The 20,619-nt window shown below is 38.8% G+C and overlaps 1 protein-coding gene across 2 annotated transcripts in view; it reads right to left on the minus strand.

Moving 5' to 3' along the window:
* The window catches only part of ror1 (receptor tyrosine kinase-like orphan receptor 1), a 203,183-nt gene that overhangs the window by 43,095 nt on the left and 139,469 nt on the right, over positions 1 to 20,619 (minus strand). For both annotated transcript variants that reach the window (XM_057841067.1, XM_057841066.1), the window contains 2 exons: positions 18,679 to 18,969; positions 18,348 to 18,381 (listed from right to left, as the gene is read on the minus strand). In XM_057841067.1, coding sequence (XP_057697050.1) covers positions 18,348 to 18,381; positions 18,679 to 18,969 — 325 coding nt within the window. The remainder of the gene's footprint in view (positions 1 to 18,347; positions 18,382 to 18,678; positions 18,970 to 20,619) is intronic.

Here is a 20,619-nt window from a genome sequence, read left to right on the forward strand (position 1 = left end):
AAAACATGTGGGATCGGAGACCTCCAAACAAAAGCCTCTATTTATACTTTGAAATGCTCAAGGTAGACTTTGTCGCCCGCTCTCATACCCTCAACAAGCACCAAAGGCAAAGAAAGAACACTTTCTGTGCATATGTTTTTTTCTTCAGTGTGTGTGTGTGTGTGTGTGTGTGTGTGCGCGTTAAGGGGGCAGAGTTCAGGGGAACACCACATACCCCATTTCAAACTTGCAACCCGTTGGGAGAAACCATGATTCAAATAAACTAAACACACATACATGAACACACTTTGTTGAAAGCGCAGACTTTACCAGACGTGACCTTGAACAGACCTGCCATCAGGATCGCCGTCAGACAGAAACCTGGAATTCTGGGAAACAGGAAGCGGGGCCTGTCCGAGCTAAGAGTACACGCAACCACACTGAGAGACATCTATTACCTAATGCCCTGCTTGACTTCTGATTATGGTATAAGCAGGTACCACATCCATCAGAACCACATGTATCCATACATACAAGCCTTTAAGTGTGTTGCTTGAAGAAATAAAGTAGGAGGCATCCAGGCTTGCGGTAGGGGGGCTTTGGTAAGATCTCTAGTTTCAAATAGTACTGGCGCCCAGGGACCAGACCATGTCAAAGGGCCTATCCCCTATGAGCCATATTAGGGGTCTGATCCCCAATCAATCAGCACCGGGCTAAAAAGAATCCACAACAAGACGGCAATTAAGCCCCATCGAGGGCTTAACCAAACACGTGTGAGAGATAGGGTTTGTAAGAGTAACTATGTGTGCACTTATTTGAAGGTGCTTAAGGTAGGGCTAAAAGTGTGTCAGACGTGTGTGACTATATATTTTTAGATATGGGACCCAGTCTATGTTTCACATAGAAGGTAGAGGTGTGAAAGACCCAAATCTATGTGCATGTGTGAGGAACTACATCCACTCACATTTTGTAATGTAAAGCAATCCATACATAAAAACAAAAGTACTCCTTTTCCTTAAACAATCATTTATATATAAGTCCAGAGTAAAACTTTTACCATCATAAAACTGATCAAATGGGAAAGCAATTTTTCAAGTACCAAGTAAAATTTTATTAGTTGAAAAAGTTATCTGTAAAAAGTAAACTTAAAAACAATTAACATACATGTTCAAACATTAAAGACAAATGACAGATTAAATGCAAACGTAAATTCAGGTTTTCCGCTACATTTTGGCTACGTTCAGACCGCACGAATCCTATTTTTTCATGTTTTTCCAACTCCAGTGAGGCATTAATGTGACTGTCTGAACGTGAGAAGTCGCATAGAAGTGGACCATTTCAAATCCGATCTAGGTCACTTTCATTATGTGGTTTAAATCCGATCTGGGCCACATTTTTTCAGAATGCACCGGCGGTCTGAATTTTCAAATCGGAATTCATGCAGCAATTACATCAGCAAAGAGCTAGAGCGGCAGGCAGGATTGCAGCAATGTAGTTATGCATTAGTGTTAGCACCTAGCTTGAACTTGGCTTTTATGCAGGAGGCGGGCATGGCCACAGTCATAAAAATAAATAAATAAATAAAATGAAGAAAAAGAAAGTCTGATTATGCTCTTTTTTTTCTGTGCGCCAAATAAGCAATATTTCAGTATTGCTTACATGGCTGAGTCGGGGCAAACTGACGCACACCCATAAGGCTTATGTATGTGCGTCAGCGTGCATGCGCTCTATCAATCAATATAAACATTGAATATAAGACTAAACGGGGATTAACAATGTATGTTATTTGTGTCCTATTTTTGGAATCAATATGATCACCACAGTATGAACCTAGCCCTAGAGGGGCGGCCCGCCGCTGCTAAATCCTGGCTGCCACTCCTTCAGATTCTTTAATTGATTAAACTATTGACGCACCTGGTATAAGGTGAAATTTTCAAACAAAGCTGATGTTTCCTTAGAGAAAACCTTGGTAGACGAGGTATGAGTTCGTCTGGCGGCGGTCTCTACTTATGACACTTTTTACTGCCACCTATAGTCTGTGAGAATATTGGCTAACTGTGAGGGGCATATAAATGATGCAAAACGCATGCTGGCTCAGCTTTTTCGGAGCGGTTAATGCTAAATAGACGTTCACAATATATTGATGAACTGCTAACTAAGCATGTGCCGATATGAAATTCTGACGGTATGATAACCTTATGCCAACATATCACAGTTTCACGGTGTTGCAATCACAGTAGGGCTGCAGCTATCGATTATTTTAGTAGTCGATTAATCGATGAACTATTTAGCTCGAATAATCGAGTATTGGGATACGGAGCATAAAAAATGGAAATAAGTGAGCTGGGCCTCAACGGTATAAAAAAGAAATAAATGAGGATCTATGTACAACAAAAGAACAATTGGCTGACATACATAGCAAACGTCCGCTAGCTTAAATGCTATAAAATGCTAACTTTTTAAAAAATTTAATTTTATAAAATTTTTTTTTTTTTTTTACACAATGCTCTTAACAAATGGTTCAGACACTTATTCCCACAAAAAAATATACCTATAAACTAAATTACGATTGCATTAAAAATAACAAGTTTTTGTTTCAGCCAATGCTGGTCTTAACAGGGAGCTGCTGGATTCAGCCAAGTGAAATGAGGGAGACTAGAGGCACCGAAGTATTCCCATACAAGTGATTTTATTGGGGGCGTAAAGTTCAGGAGTTTCACCCCCTCCAGCCATTGTGTACCACAGCTTAATCACTGACACTGAGCAACAACCGGTGGGGGAGGGTTGAGCTTCGCAGCTGCAAGCGAGGGATATCTCCCTGCATTTTTGGGACATAAAAAATAGCTAATACCGTCAGGACGGTATCACAGAAAATTTTTGCGGTTTTGAAACCGTGGCGTTTTCATACCATGGTATAACTTGAAGTCGATAATTGGCACATCTACCGCTATCATTAACAAACACATTGGCAGTTTAAGTTAATTTGGGTGCCAACTCAGCAACGCTAGTCGTCGTCGTCATAGTAGTAGTAGTGATAGTAACAGTACAAAATCTCAGTGAGATCACAATGAGAGAAATCCTTTTTAATAGGATTCCACAGTGAATTAAAAGTAGCCGACCCCCTACATGAGTTTGATGTGGCGTACCCAAGTGGATCGCAGAGGAGCATTGCATCCCACACAAAAAAGTGAGTGGACTTGTCAACCGCTGAGTGTAAACGGCCATGCCTGTGCTGTGCAGCAGGTCGTCATCAATCCTGGCCGGTATCTGAGCACCACAGCCCTGTTGACACTGGCAGTGAGGTGAAGAGAAGTGAAACTGAAATCCAGACTTTCTCAATTCAGCACACAGACAAGTTCACACTCAGAGCGAAAAGCGTTTTATGATCAAGAAAAGGGGAAAGCTATGTGTGGGCTTTACACCTACCGCTTTCCAATTCTTCATCCGTGGCCTGAACTAAAAACACCTCATTTTAACAACTTGGAAATAATGATATTTATCTACATGGCAGATCTTAACAAAACAACTAATACTCTGTCAGAAAATTGCAGCTCAAGAAAATTAGCAGTTGAGCCAATGTTCTCATCAACCTTGAACATGCAGTTCACTGGAAGTTAATGTTCCGAGACAAGTGCATTGTTTTGTCAATAAATAGACTCGAATGAAAATATTTAACTGCCAATGTTGGGCAGTAGAAATTGAGAGTTTGTCATCTGGAGCATAATGTTTACAATATCAAAGTGAAGGACTACAGGTTCATTTAAAAAATTTCAAATAATACTGAAATTTCACAGGCGTAAACTCCATGATTCGCTTTAGCGTTGCAAAGTCTTTTTTATTTTAGAGATGGGGCCAATCGATTATCGATATTGGGTCCCGATACAAGCTTAATTTACGGATCGGATCAACCCAACCTGTGAAAGTTCCAGAGCCAAATCTTCTGAGCGGATGTGCTCGTGCTACAAAATGTGATTTGGGGAATGCCTTTACAAAGCTACACATTATTTTGTCAATAGATATGCAGTGCTAATCTTTGATTGCAGGTCCACTTTCTTGAGCAACAAGACCTGTTTACAAGTCAACTGTACAGCATTGTTCATTTATGTATGTATGATTGTTTAAATTCAGCAAGTGGCCACCACCAGATGGCTTTTCTCAGTGCTCAGCGCTGCCTATATGAGGATGTGGAGGTACAATGAAGAGGGCAGGTACTTATATAACAAGGTACAGTGGAACCAAAAAACTACACAGAACACGCACTACCAACCAGGGCACACTCCCATTTTGACCTATTCTACGCATGAAAGTGTTTCAAATATTGAAACATTTTTAGTGCCTCTTGATATATGGCAAGAGATTACTGCTGATTCTATCATATAAATTCAGCCTTTATTAATCCCTCATATTCATGGAAAAATTCATAGGGATCAGTGTGGCACATTGACACACAATACTACATAAGGCTGCTGAAACAGCTGTAAATAAGGCAAAGGGATTGAAGGCAATTATTCTGCTATGCTTTTCTTATACCTGTGAGCAAGCTTCTACTTCTTAGAAAGGATTTCCTTAATCTAATCTGTCAATCATCTTGTGGACTGCTGTTGGTGGAACGCATGCTGGTGGTGTCTATGAGAAGTCAAATTAACTTCACTTTCATGATTTAACTGTATAATTGGATTGCCAGTGGACTGACGGTTGTACAGGCTTCACAGTTTCTGTCACAACAGAAAACACGTCAATTCTAACTACTGCTGATGGCTGGCCTAATACAGCCATTTAGTGCGTGTCGGTTTGTTTCTTAGTATCTAAGCATGCACTGTATTTTCTGCACTATAAGGCGCATCTAAAAGGCTTCACTTTTATCAAAAGCTGGCAGCGCGCCTTATATATGGATCAATATTGGTAAATCATGGCATAACATTCCCTTTAGTGCAGTTTTATGTAAATATACAGTTCATAACGCAACCCCAAAAACCTTATAATGCAGTGCACCATGTATATGAAAACAATTCTAAAATTCATTCATTGAAAGTACGTCTTATAAGCCGATGTGCCATATAGTGCAAAAATACGGTTAATACTGTATAACGATGGCTCAGAGAGCTGAATAGAGTTGTTTAAATACCATACAAAATCAACCTGATCAAAGTACTGTAAGTATATAATCAGATCAAATTAAACCCAATCCTGATCATAATTATGAAATAGAATATAAAGCCATTGATATCTAAAAGTAGATAAGAAACTATGATAAGAAATTTAAGCCACACAAGCAAAATAGACTAAAATAACCCGAATGGCACATGATGAAGCACAGGGGGAAAACAAAATCAAACAAACAAACAAACAAACAAACCAACCAAACAAACAATTAGGAACCAAAAACTTTCAACACTCACACCTAAATTCCGATATAATATACCAAAAAGATTGAACCTTTACCTGACTTTATACCTAATCATACAAAATGCAATGCATAGGTCAAGGTTCAATCTTTTTGCATAGAATATATAATAATATGTAGTAAAACACCCCTGAAGCGCGATGGCACATAAATCATCAGCATAACATACTGGACCTCTACAAATTGTACCTCAATAGACTAAAGTTCAGTGAGGATCAAAGGTCTAAAGTTGGAAATGGGTTTCATCTTTTCTTATGGAATGTTTCCACTGTAGGTATTTACTCTAAAGATGTCCCGATCGATTGGTATCGATCGGGTCCGATCACGTAATTTTCAAAGTATCGGAATTGGCAAAAAAATATCGGACATGCCTTTCTTTTATTATATATATATTTTTAATTTAAATCGTTTTCTAATTGTATTTAACGTTACAGACAAAATGTCTTACACTCATCCAGAGTAGTTTTAGCTTAAAGTAGGGCTAGCACATTTATTGTGTTAACGGCGGTAATTAATTTTTTAAAATTAATCACGTTAAATAATTAACGCATGCGCTGCATGACCCACTCACGCATTGTCGCGTTCAATCTATAAAGATGCGATTTTACCTATAGATAGCGCTAAAAGGCAGCGTATAATGAGTAGAGAGAATGATGACAGCCTTTGGAGCCATTTTTTATGTGGCTAACGCCTTACAATACCTCTCTCAGCAATGGGAGGCAATGTGGGGAAGAAAGGTAGTAGTTGATCATTTTCTTAACACCCTATGTTCTTTCCCAACGCAGAGAAGATACATCAATTGGTGCCCCTGCGCACAGTCATGGTTGCACTTCCCATCATGCATTTGGGCAGAAGTTAAATGGCTGCAGTATCATCTACTGAAAGCTCAACAAATACACTAGATGGCAATATTTAGTCACAATATACAAAGTCACATTTATCCTTTAAGAATTACAAGTCTTTCTATCCGTGGATCCCTCTCACAGAAAGAATGTTAATAAAGTAAATGCCATCTTGAGGATTTATTGTCATAATAAACAAATACAGTACTTATGTACTGTATGTTGAATGTATATATTCGTCCGAATTTTATTCATTTTTTTCTTAATGCATTGCCAAAATGTATATGATCGGGAAAAATTATCGGGAATGATTGGAATTGAATCGGGAGCAAAAAAAAAAAAAAGCAATCGGATCGGGAAATATCGGGATCGGCAGATACTCAAACTAAAACGATGGGGATTGGATCGGGAGCAAAAAAACATGATCGGAACAACCCTAATTTACTCCAAAAGATGGCTCTACATGGCTAAATTCTAAAGAGTGTTTCCAGACTAATGTTAGTAACTTTACCTACAGTACTAAGAATTCTCATATGGAAACTAAATTCAACACAAAAAAATATATTGTTTTCTAACATTCACAATGATTTATGAGGTGAAGGCAAAAGACACGACGTTGTGTAAACTATAAATAATCTGCAGAAATACAGTAAATGACAGGAAGGTTGAAAGGACGGCACACTATGAGAATGTGTTCTTTGTTAAAGGTGGCTGCTTTATGTTAACGCGCAAGCTAACACCAGACAAAGCAGAGACGCAATGAAGGATAAGAAAGGGAGAAAGTGCACTATTTTGGAATTTTTCATTTTTGACATTGTGGAAAGAAGAAAGAATGAGAACATTTAGAGAAATATAAACAGTGCCAGCAGCCAAGGTTGGAGGTATTAATCTTTTCAGACGGAGAAAAGCTCATTGTAAACACAGACAGAGACTTTGGATCTGTGGCTACTTTCCATAAAGTTATTTTACAGCTGTTGTCAAATTAAAGCCTTCATAGGTTGTGATTAAAAACATAAATGCAGCAGCCATTTTAAGGTTGAAGAAATGGCATAGATATGGTTGGCTTCTCAACAATCCAAAGACCATTGAGTAAAAATACACAATTACAAGTTTAAGTTCAGTACACATTACTAAGGAATTGAATAATCAAGTAATACCACTGTCGTGCACACACAGATGCCAGGTGGTGCTCAAGCACTGGCTCTTGCCCTCTTAATAGAGCAAGTGCCCTTCTCAAAGTTATCAAGTCATTATAATGTTATATAATATAATGTTATATTGTTAGTAATGCCTCCCAAGCGCTGCAGCCATAAACACTGTGACAGCGCCCTCTGTCCTCCAAATGTGGAAACACGCCGCAGCACTGTACAATAGCTTCCATCCACGCCCTCTTCTCGCCCCTGCCTGCAGCCCCATACGTAACAAGTAATGTGAATGTGTTCGTGTCCTCCTAAACTGCAGTTGCTTAACTTTTTGTCTCGTGAAGCAGCCCTTGTCTCTGTGCAACTCTTTAAATTAGCCGATGGCCCAGTCCCACCCGTTAAAAAGGCTAGGCTAGCCGCTCGCCAGAAATCCATTAATAGATAACGTGTCGGTAGGAAAAATAAATCAAACTTTACACTGTAATGCCCTTGGCTGAGAAAGGAGAGGAAAATTCAGGAAAGGCTTCATTCACTTTAATGTGACAACAATGCAAACAATACAGAGGCATGCTGCGGAGTGCGACTGCTATCACTAGCTCCCAGCGCGTTCGCTCTCACTCCACTTGCTTGCTTCCCCCTACGTCACAGTCCACACGTCCAGAGCGTTTCTTAAAAGGGCCTAACATAGTTACGGACATTACATTATTATAGCTTAATATTTAAAAATGTGTTTGCATGTTTAGTACGAGTACCGCTACTTCGGGAGAAAGTTGCTTCTTAACAAAAACTAATAAGAATCAAAATAAACGCACACAAAAAATTTTTGAAACTCACCTGGAGGAAGTGAAATTGAGTGTGTGTAGTAGAAAGTGAATAAGCTCCAAGAAAACTGTAGGCTCTCTCGTTTGAGTGTGGGCAAAGAGATAGCTACACTGTTGTAAAAATAGTGCAGGTATAAAGCAGGCTATAAGCATAATTTATTTGCTAATGTCAAACATATAATCCGCTGTGTAGTGTGTGCCCTGTTCGTATTGATTGCTGTTGTTGCAATCATGCCTCGAAAGGAAAGAGTAAGAAAATTAAAGTGTTTTATTGACCCTTGCTTGTTTGTAATAGGTTAAATAAATATGTAATTATGTAATACATCAGCAGTGTTTTTCTTTCTTTCATTAATTCACATTGTTCTCACAAAGCAGCTGGGCTAGCAGTTACATACGCAAAAGGTTCCCTTTTTCCCCCCTCTCAGCACCTGCCCCCAAAATTGTCTGTGTACGCCACTGAGTAATACCAATGTCGGGGGTACATAGTAGATGTGAATATTTTCTCCCTCAGTTAATTTCAGTTGTGTGTCCCGAAATTTCCTACTTGCGCCCCTACTTTATAACTACTGAAAAAAAACAGAAACAAAACTTTAATTTGGTGACCCTTTTTTTAATCTACAGTAGTAAAGCGGTAACACTTATAAGGGTCCCTTAATTAACATTAGTTAATGCATTTTTAGGCAATAACTCATGTTTAAGTAACATGACAATAATTAATTTAATCCCTTATCTAGACATTTATTAATATATTTATTAACATGAATTAATGCATAAAGTTAATGCATTAGTTAATGCATTTTAAGGCAATAACTCATGTTTAAGTAACATTACAATAATTCATATAATCCCTTATTTAACATTTAGTAATATATTAATTAACATTAGTTAATGCATAAGTTAATGCATAACCAGTCTAACTAATAGTTTGGTAAAATTAAAAAAAAAATATATATATATAGGCCTATATAGGGTTAGGGTTTAGGGTTCGTTAACTTAAGCATTCATAATTTCTTAGTTAAGGGACACATGTGCTACGTTTTACCATAAGGGTCCAAAAAGCATTCAGTACTGGCTAATAAAGGTTAAGTAATATTTATGAGGTACGTTCAGGTGAAATAATACCATACTTAAGGTTAGGTTACAATATAAAATATATAAAATAAATTACTTAACATTAATTCACATTAGTGCATTAATAATTTGTTATTAATGTATACCGGTACTTGTAACATTGCTCTGGGAGTCCTTGGGTGCTACTAACCTAACCTTAAGTATGGTATTATTTCACGTAAACGTACCTCCTAAGTATTACTTAATATTAATTAACCATTACTGAATGTTTTTTGGACCCTTATTGTAAAGTTTAGCACATGTGTCCCTTAACTAAGAAATTATAAATGCTTAAGTTCCCCTCCTTAACCTTTATTAACCATTACTGAATGCTTTTTGGACCCTTATTGTAAAGTGTAGCACATGTGTCCCTTAACTAAGAAATTATAAATGCTTAAGTTCCCCTCCTTAACCTTTATTAACCATTACTGAATGCTTTTAGGACCCTTATTGTAAAGTGTAGCACGTGAGTCCCTTAACTAAGAAATTATAGATGCTTAAGTTAACAAACCCTAACCCGATATAGGCCTATATATATATATATTATTTTACCAAATCATTAGTTACTGTCTGGTTATGCATTAACTAATGCTTTATCTCATGTTAATTAATATATTAATAAATGTTAGATAAGCAATTATATTAATTATTGTAATGTTACTTAAACATGAGTTATTGTCTAAAAATGTTACTAACTGTATACAGTATAACTAATTTTAATTAACCCTTAAATACCTGCAACATGAAGCAATTATTAGAGTATCCCAAAATTTGAAAAATAAGGTCCTGATGAAACCTTTTTTTCAAATTTGTAAAAAGAAAAGTCAGAATTAATATGTGTAATAAGCGCTCTAATATCTATAACCCTTGCTAAATCCTGTTTAATTTTCTCATGGAACCTGCAGATGCAAGTGTTGACTTACATCCATCATTTTTTTTTAAATCAAAAAGAAAAGTCGAAATTCTGAATTAGTCTCAAAATCATGAAATTTTAGGTGTATCAAATGTGATACGTTTGGCAATAAAGGGTTAACACTAGAAGTACCATGGGAAACCCTTATTGTAAAGTGTTACCCGTAAAGCCCACAAAAAGTTGAAATTTCTGACACATATTTATGCCTCATCATCTTGGTTGTGAACAGCATATTAGAATGCTGGGGTTTTATGTTGCCATAATTTAAATGCGGTGGTTTTATTGTGACATGATCTTATTTCTTTTTTTTGTTAAGTCCGACATCAAATTCAATCGTACTTATCTGCAACCCAAACAGATGGATCGGCAACCTATCAGTTGAGAATAATTGGTGTTGATGAAACATTTCATGCAGAGTTCACACCGTTTAAAATGCAGGACTGAGTTATTAGCTAACTGTGATGTGAGCTTACAGCTAAACCTTCCTTCAGCTAAACACAAGTCATCACATCCAAGAGCGGTCAGGAATCAAAGAACAACATGTAGCCTGAGTGTTAATGGTACCAGCGTCCTCCCTCTCGCCTAACACAGTTTTTCTTTCACCCTCCCAATATTTCCATCACTCCTCTCTCTCTCTTTTTTTTTTTTACACTGCAAAAGAGGAAAGCGTGGCGGGGAAAAGGGGAGGTTAGAGAGCGCAAGTGAGTGAAAGAGAATGGGGGCTTTGGTGGGGGTGTTCTTTATTTGGCAGGCGAAAAGTTTTCCCCCCTCAACTTGTATTTGTTCAGGCTCTATAAAAACAGGACCAATGCAGAGGGAAGAGAGATGGAGGATGAAGATGAAGGGAAAAGAACTGCGATGAAGGATGTTGCGGAAATGTACACGTCTGTCTTTTGGTGGAAGATAACTGTTGACATATTCATGAACACCGAACTGGAAGAGAAGTGAAGTGGATTTGGACTTCGTCAGGCAAAAGTAATAAAAATAAGGATGTGAGGCGTGACTTCAAGGAATGGTTATGACTTCTTGGGAAATAAATTTCTTGGCTTCCTGACCAACAGTTAAACGAGAACATCATTACCATTCTTTGTGTCTTGGCTTTGACCAGTGGTTTCCTCAAGTCTTTTGGCCACCATTTACTAGCCATACAACTACTGGAGACTTCAAGTCTCTGATAGGCAGAGGCAACACATTTTTTACGCCCAACTATTGAAGCAGCTATGTGAAAAGAAAAACATATTGTTTTGATGCTTTGAACTTGTCATGATTCAAGGTGGCTCACATGAGGAGCCACAGATGCTATCTTGTCTATCACATTTTATAATAGATATATTGAATATTATGAGTGGAATAGTTTATGTAGATGTATTGAACAATTTCAGTTTAATGCATTTTTATGCTTTCTTTCTAAAATTTATTTCTAGCATGATCTAAGCACTCCTTGCGGAACTAAAGTCGTGGTGGCAATTCCGCACGGATTTATCCATGTTGACCTCTATTGATCAAGAGGGATATGTGTGAGTAGTTTGCAGGTGTGACAAATACATGCCTGAGATAGAAGAAGCATTTTAAGTAACGTTTCTCTGCCTTTTTTTGTACCCATAATTAACCTAACCAAGGACTTCAAGAGAACGAACCGAAATCCTTTCCCCCCCCCACTATTTGTACTCTGCGGCTTCTATAATATAGCGGCTTATTTTTGTTTTTATTTAATTTATTATTATCATTATTTTTTTTTGCAAACGAGCTTCGTATTTTTGCATTAAAAATAAAAACCCACCTACAAAAGACTCATATTGACATTATTACAATTTCAATCTTGAGTACTACCGTATTTTTCGGACTACAAGTCGCACCTGAGTATAAGTCGCACCAGTCATAAAATGCCCAACGAAGAGAAAAAACAACATATATAAGTCGCACCGGAGTATAAGTCGCATTTTTGGGGGATATTTACTTGATAAAATCCAACACATAGATCAGATATGTCATCTTGAAAGGCAATTTAATATAAAAATACAATAGAGAACAACATGCTGAATAAGTGTAAAGTGTACAGTGCATGAACAACGAAATGCGAATATACTGTCCTCACCAGGACGCTACGACTCGGTCCTGGCTATACAGTGAGCTAAACTCCCAAATGATGATGCTGGACGTCCGTATAATTTGCTGAATGTATTTCGTCCTCGATACCAAACAGGTTCGCATCAACGTAAATAAATGATAATTAGGTGCTATTACAGCAATGACAAACGGTTAGCATGTGTTTGCTAGCATTAACTGGCTACTAGCAAACTATGAAAAATCTGCAACTTATAGTCTGAAAAATACGATAACTTTTACCAAAACTTTGATCGAAATCCACATAAAATAGTGGTCTGTGTTAAACATTGTACTGGGAAACAAATGACTATTTAAAATATAATGCTTTTTTAAATCTAAAATTAATTCACAATCTATTTGACATGGCTCTCTTATCCCTATTTCCACTAAGTTGTTTAATTCCTGACTGTTTACATCAGTTAGACATTAAACAGATGAATCAGTCTGATGTGATGGCATGCAGTAGCATACACTACCAGTGTGACAATCTGTAATTGCAAATTTAACTATCCATTGTGCCAACAGTACCTGTAAACAACAGGAACAACAACAACAACGTCTTTGAATCTTCATTCCAGTTTTTCCTGCCCATTGAATTTCGGCATAAAACAGTACAAACATTAAAATTCTGCCTTGACTAATGGTCGAGGGTAGGTAGGGTTGTTCCGATCATGTTTTTTTTGCTCCCGATCCAGTCCCGATCGTTTTAGTTTGAGTATCTGCCGATCCCGATATTTCCCGATCCCATTGCTTTTTTTTTGCCCCCGATTCATTTCCAATCATTCCCGATAAATTTTCCCGATCATATACATTTTGGCAATGCATTAAGAAAAAAATGAATAAAACTCGGACGAATATATACATTCAACATACAGTACATAAGTACTGTATTTGTTTATTATGACAATAAATCCTCAATTGGCATCTACATTATTAACATTCTTTCTGTGAGAGGGATCCACGGATAGAAAGACTTGTAATTCTCAAAGGACAAATGTGACTTTGTATATTGTGACTAAATATTGCCATCTAGTGGATTTTTATGAGCTTTCAGTAAATGATAATTCAGCCATTTAACTTCTGCCCAAATGCATGATGGGAAATGCAACCATGACTGTGTTAAATGGTACCAATTGATATGTCTTCTCAGCGTTGGGAAGTAAAATAGGGTGTTAGGAAAAATATCAACTACTACCTTTCTTCCCCACGTTGCTTCCCGCGATATTTTTGATCATTGAGAGAGGGATTGTAAGGCTTTAGCCAATCAAAAAAAGGCTTCAAAGCCTGCCAAAATTCTCTCTACTCATTTTACATTGCCTTTTAGTTCTGTGTATACGTAATACAGTGCTATTATAGATTGAACGCGACAATGCGTGAGTGGGTAGTGCTGCGCATGTGTTAACTGCGTTAAATATTTTAATGTTATTACCGCCGCTGACGCAATAAATTTGACAGCCCCACTTTAAGCCAAACTAAACACTCTGGATGAGTGTAAGACATTTTGTCTGTAACGTTAAATACAATTAGAAAACGATATAATTAAAAAAATCGATCGGGACATCTCTAGTCGAGGGTGTGTCAAAAGCCACCTTTACAAAGCTTATCATATGTATCATTGAGACTGACCTCAACAGTCTAGTAACTGAAAAATGAATGTGTGATTTAGTACATTTTAAAAAGATGGAATAATAATGGGATGTCACAATAGTTTGACTTAAACTAAAAATGGTTTGAGTTTGGACTTCTGGCTAGTCAGCTTTATGCCTACTGCTAAAAACATAGCCCTCAGAAGCTATATTAACACCCCCACCAAACACATACACACGCCACAACATGCTAGAGCTAAAAAAGACTGCACAGACCGTAGAAAACAACAATGCATTTCATTCACATTCTGATAGGTAATGGGTAGAACATTCTCCCCTTTATTTTGGATGGGTAACATCACATTTGAACATATTTCAGTCAACGTAACAAGGTTGTGCACCAGATGTCTTTTCAGTAAAAAAAAAAAAAAAAAGCCGAATTTATGATGGTCGGGCAGCTGTGGTATGAGGAAGATCATTAGGTGACCCTGTCTTCTTGACAGCTGCTAACCAATTTTACAGCTCATATGTTGCCCATGACACTAAGTATTAGCAGCAGTGATGATCAGCCGACAGTCACTCTAGCTCAGCTGCTGTCATAATAAACCATTTTCCAATTTATTTAATTTGTGTAAGAATGGAACCCTCATTTTTTCTAAAAATGTTGTTAAAAGGTTGGGTCAAGACATCTTAATGCAGTATAGTCAGGTTTGTCAAATGAAGGGTATTTCATACAGTAGATCAGCAGGCACAACGATTAAAATCTATGCAATAAGTTTTCAGTTTCTCTTGTGCAATTCAAACAGAAAAGAATAAGTTATTTTTTTGTCACTTCTAAAACTGCCATAATACATGGGGAAGATTAATCGAATTGAAATTAGGGCTTGTGACTCATTAGAATATATAAACTCTGTTGTATGATTATTAAAAATTTTGACCATAGTGCACAAATCATAGTCAATGTGAACCATGTGAGGGGAGGTGGTGATGCTCAAACAAGAGGGCTTTTTAAGGCTATTGGCCTAATTAAGCCCCCCCCAAAATGGCAGCAATAAAATAAAATAATATTGAAGGCCCGCCCATTGTATGATGTGATTTCTCATGCGTAGACTGTGGAGTCTTTTTATACGCACTTTTGTATTTTATGGACGCATAGTAACATTCTATTCGTATGACTTGAACTTGCTAACAGCACCACCCATGGTAAATACACTGCTCAAATAAATTAGAGGAACATTTTTGAAACACATCAGATTTAAACGGGGTGAAGAATTAGCTAGAATATCTTTACTTACATTAAGTAGGTGATGTATTAGTAACAAAATGATGCCACATAATTTGCTAGAAATGAATATGATCGGCCAACAGAGGGGGGAAATCAAACACACCTAAAAATTAAAGTGAAAATGATGCAGCAGACTGGTTCATTTTGCCAAAATGTCATTGTAGCAACTCAAAATGAGTGAGGACTCCACAAGCTTGAACACATGCATGACAACGTCAGGGCATGCTCCTCATATGACGACGGATGGTGTCATGGGGATCTCCTCCCAGATTTGGATCAGAGCATCACTGAGCTCCTGGACAGTCTGACCAACCTAGCAGCGCCGGATGGACTTAAACATAATGTCCCAGAGGTTTTCTATTGGGTTTAGGTAGGTGAACATGAGGGCCAGTCAATAGTGTCAATTCCTTTATCCTTCAGCAACTGCATGCATACTCTCGCCACATGAAGTCGAGCAATATCGTGTACCAGGAGGAATCCAGGTCCCATTTAACCCATCTAGGTTCTGATATTGGGTCCAAGGTTTTCATCCCGAGACTTAAAATCAGCAAGTGTGCCATTATCTAACCCGTAGAGGTCTTTCCATCCTTCCAGGTATAAGCCTCCCCAGACCATCACTTAACCACATCCAAACCGGTCATGTTGAATGATGCTGCAGGCAGCATAATGTTTTCCATGGCATCTCCAGACCCTTTCACGTCTGTTGCATGTCCTCAGGTTGAATTTGCTCTCATCGGTAAAGAGCACAGAGCGGCAGTGGCGTAGTTGCCAATTCTGGTGGTCTATGGCAAATGTCAATCGAACTCTACTGGGCTGGGCAGTGAGCACAGAGCCCCCTACAGGATGACAGGGCCCAAGCCCATCCACATGGAGTCTGTTTCGGATTGTTTGGTCAGAAACGTTCACACAAGTGGCCTTACAGGACTGTCTCAGGAAATTAGAATATTGTGATAAAGTTCTTTACTCTCTGTAATGCAATTAAAAAAACAAAAATGTCATACATTCTGGATTCATTACACATCAACTGAACTATTTCAAGCCTTTTATTATTTGAATATTGCTGATTTTGGCTTACAGCTTAAGAAACCTCAAAAATCCTATATCAAAAAATTAGAATACTTCCTCAGACCAAGTAAAAAAATAATTTTATAACAGCAAAACTACATCAAACATTTGAAAATGTCCATTGATGCACTCAGTACTTGGTTGGGAATCCTTTTGCACGGATTACTGCATCAATCCGGCGTGGCATGGAGGCAATCAGCCTGTGGCATTGCTGAGGTGTTATTGATGCCCAGGATGCTTCGATAGCGGCCTTCAGCTCATTTGCATTTGTAGGTCTGGTGTCTTTCATCTTCTTCTTAACTATACCCCACAAATTCTCGATGGGGTTCAGGTCAGGGGAATTAGCAGGCCAATCAAGGACAGTGATGCCATGGTCAGTGCACCAGTTACTGGTGGTTTTGGCACTGTGGGCAGGTGCCAGATCATGCTGGAAAATGAAATCCTCATCTCCATAGAGCTTTTCAGCAGATGGAAGCATGTAGTGCTCTAAAATCTCTTGGTACACAGTTGCATTTACTCTGGACTTGATGAAACACAGCGGACCAACACCAGCAGCTGACATGGCTCCCCAAACCATTGCTGACTGTGGGAACTTCACACTGGATTTCAAGCAACTTGGATTTTGCTCCTCTCCAGCCTTTCTCCAGACTCTGGCGCCTTGACTTCCAAATGAAATGCAAAACTTGCTTTCGTCTGAAAAGAGGACTTTGGACCACTCTGCAACTGTCCAGTGCTTCTTCTCCATAGCCCAAGTCAGACGCTTCTTCCATTGTCTTGAGTTCAGAAGTGGCTTGACCATGGGAATACGGCTATTGTAGCCCATTTCCCGGACACGTCTGTGAACTGTGGCTTTTGATACCTGGACTCCAGCTTCAGCCCACTGTCTTTGAAGCTCCCCCAAATTCTGGAAGCGGCTCTTCTTCACAATTTTGTTAAAGCTGCGGTCATCTCTCTTGGTTGTGCAGCGTTTCCGGCCACATTTTTCCCTTCCAACAGACTTTTTGTGGATATGCTTTGAAACTGCACTCTGTGAACAGCCTGCTCTTTGCGAAATTTCTTTTTGTGTCTTACCCTCCTGATGGAGGGTATCAATGATGGTCCTCTGGACAGCAGTCAGATCAGCAGTCTTCCCCATACTTGTGATTTAGTTTACTGAACCAAGCTATGTGTTTTTAAGGCTCAGGAAACCCTCGCAGGTGTTTCGAGTTAATTAGATGATTCAGGTGATTAGTTGAATAGCCTACTTGTATACTTTTTCATGATATTCTAATATTTTGAGATAGGATTTTTGAGTTTTCTTAAGCTGTAAGCCAAATTCAGCAATATTAAAATAATAAAAGGCTTGAAATAGTTCAGTTGATGTGTAATGAATCCAGAATGTATGACATTTTTGTTTTTTTAATTGCATTACAGAAAGTAAAGAACTTTATCACAATATTCTAATTATCTGAGACAGTCCTGTATATAGGTCATTTTGTAGGGCAGTGGCATTGCTCATCCTATTCTGCCTTGTACAAAGAAGCAGATACTGATCCTGCTGAGGGTTTATGGACCGTCTAAGGCCCTGTCCAGCTCTCCTGGAGGAACTACTTGTCTCCAGGAATCTCCTCCAGACCATCAGGTTGCTCCTCAGACTGTCCTGGTCCAGATCTGGGAGGAGATCCCCCAGAACACCATATGTCATCTCATTAGGAGCATGCCCAGACGTTGTCAGGCATGCGTACAAGCACTTGGGGACCACACAAACTACTGAGAATCACTTTGAGTTGCTACAATGACATTTTGGCAAAAAGGACCAGTCTGTTGCATAATTTTTTCACTTTTATTTTGGGGGTATCTTTGATTTCCCCCACTATAGGGTGATCATTTTCATCTCTATCAAATTATGTGGCATCATTTTGTTACTAATACATCATTTCTTATTAGAAGGAAGGATAATCTTTACCCCGTTTGGATCTTACGTGTTTACGAAGTGTTCCTCTAATTCTTTTGAGTAATGTTTATTAACATACTGTAGAGTCACGAGAACCCAGAACAACCTTAAAACAATAGAAGATACGGACAGATGTGGGACATGGTGATTTAATGACTTACGTTGGTCTTCCTTGTAGAGGCGTAGGCAGCGGATCTGGAAAAGAAGGCAAGGGGATATTTGACTAATGGATTAAAAAATATTATTACCAGATTTGTCTGTGTCTCTAGCTGCCAGCTACAAGCAAGAATAGGCCGAGTGTTGTTAAGTGGCGCCAGACCACTGCCAGAAAAAGCGAAATCAGAAAAAAACTAAATCATACCAAGAGGGTTAAACACTGCACATAAAATACTTTCACTGTGCCATCAGAATGTCATACGTTTTTTTAAAAGCATGGCATACTGTTTTGGGTGACTAAGCAACCTCTTCCACAACTTTTACAAGTTTTCTTACCGAATTTGACAAAGAGCACACCGGTGGTAGAAACTGTGCCCTGAGCGTTGGTTGCGACACATTGGAAGTAGCCAGTGTCTGTAGTGTCCAGATTACGGATGCGAAGACGTGACCCATATGGTGTCGACCGGTACGAGACCCGGCGTGGCTCCTGTACCACAGGCGCGTCATTCTTGAGCCAGCGCACTGTCGGCGGTGGATTGCCAGACACCCGACAGAACAGTTCAGCTGTCTGGCCCAGAGAGGTGGTGATGTTGTTCATGGGACTCTCGAGGCGAATGAAAAATGGCCCTGGAACATAGTAATGAAAAACATAATAAGGGACTAAATGAAGCACAGTTTCATACAATACAGTATGTAATGAAAGCCAGATCATGGATGATAGTAAAATTTTTTTTACTGTAATCACAGACTGATCAAAGTCAGGCTTGACCGTACAGTGAGTGTCTAAAAAAAAAAAAAAAAAGGATGGATGGTTGGATGGAATTAGTAACAGATAGTTTCGTGCAGGGGTGTCCAAACCAATCCAACCACTGTGGGTGCAAGCTTTTGTTCCGACTGAGAATCATTTACGACTTGCCTGGTGTGCTTTTATCTGTACAAATTGTTTATAACAAAGACAAAACTGAAATTAATTAGGGGTTGGAGAAACTATTTTGAAGTTGATTATTTTATCACTCTTATTTGTCTAAAATAATCTATATTCATACATAAACTTGACAGGGTGGCACAGTATAGTGTGGTCACTGGTTAGCATGTCCGCCTCACAGTTCTAGGGTTGCCGGTTCAAATCCGGGCTTCGGCCTTCCTCTGAGGAGTTTGCATGTCCTCCCCATGCCTACATGGGTTTTCTCCAGGTACTCCAGCTTTATCCCACATCCCCAAAACATGCAGTTTAGGCTGATTGAACATTCTGAATTTCCCATAGGTGACATTGTGAATAGTTGTTTGTCTAAATGTGCGTGTGCATGTGTCCGCGTGTGATTTCACAGTTGAAATTGAGCCTAAAGTGTCGATAATTTCTGTAGCTGCCATGATTACCAATCACTGCCTTACTCTTGAGCATGCTGTTCACCAGTTTCACAGGTTGTCATGTAAATCGTCTTCCAACCCTCAATGAAGACATTAGTCTCACTGGTGAACGTTAGAGACCTTATGTGCGTCTACCTTCCATTAGAGGACTCCTCACTCAACAGAGTTTAGGTCCAGAAACAAGCTTAGCCAGTCGTCTCCTTTCCCTTCATTTTTTTTTTATTTTTAGCAAGGCAATGGATATTTTGCAGGTGTGTTTGGGTAGTTATCTGAGGTAAGATTTCGCTAGGACTTATTCGTTCCAAAATGCTTAGATTTACTCACATCATAAATTAGAGTGACATCACCAATTACTCAATAATTCAGTTTCAATCTAAAACACATTTTTAGTTATCTAGAAGAGTGGTCCTCAACCACCGGGCCGTGGACCGGTACCGGTCCGTGGCACATTTGCTACCGGGTAGAGAAATAAATAATTTATTAATGACTGCAATTCTGGCCTGTGGCTCTTGACACTTCAATTTCCCTGTCTGCTCCATAGATTAATCAGAGTTAAGATTTGTATAGTTTTTTTTTTACTAAATTACTAAGGTGTTTGCACACCTATAGCAGCCCAGCGCCAGTCAACGTAAACAGTAACTTTAGCTGCTGTTGGCTGTGTGCTGCGGGTGGCAACTGTCTTTGGACGGCTTTTTTACGGGGTAAAGTCCACCTGCTGAGCCAGAAGAGTAGCCTACAACCAAGTCCATTACGCATAATATGAGGCTAAGAGCTAGCAAACGAGGCAACAAAAGCGAATGCACTGAGAGCATCATACCTCATGGTGAGCCGTATTGCTAAAGCTAAGAAACCTTTCACGATTGGAGAAGAACTCATTATGCTTGCAACCACGGATATTTGCCGACAAGG

Source organism: Corythoichthys intestinalis, chromosome 7 (genome assembly GCF_030265065.1).
Source record: "Corythoichthys intestinalis isolate RoL2023-P3 chromosome 7, ASM3026506v1, whole genome shotgun sequence".
NCBI classification, from domain to species: Eukaryota; Metazoa; Chordata; class Actinopteri; order Syngnathiformes; family Syngnathidae; genus Corythoichthys; species Corythoichthys intestinalis.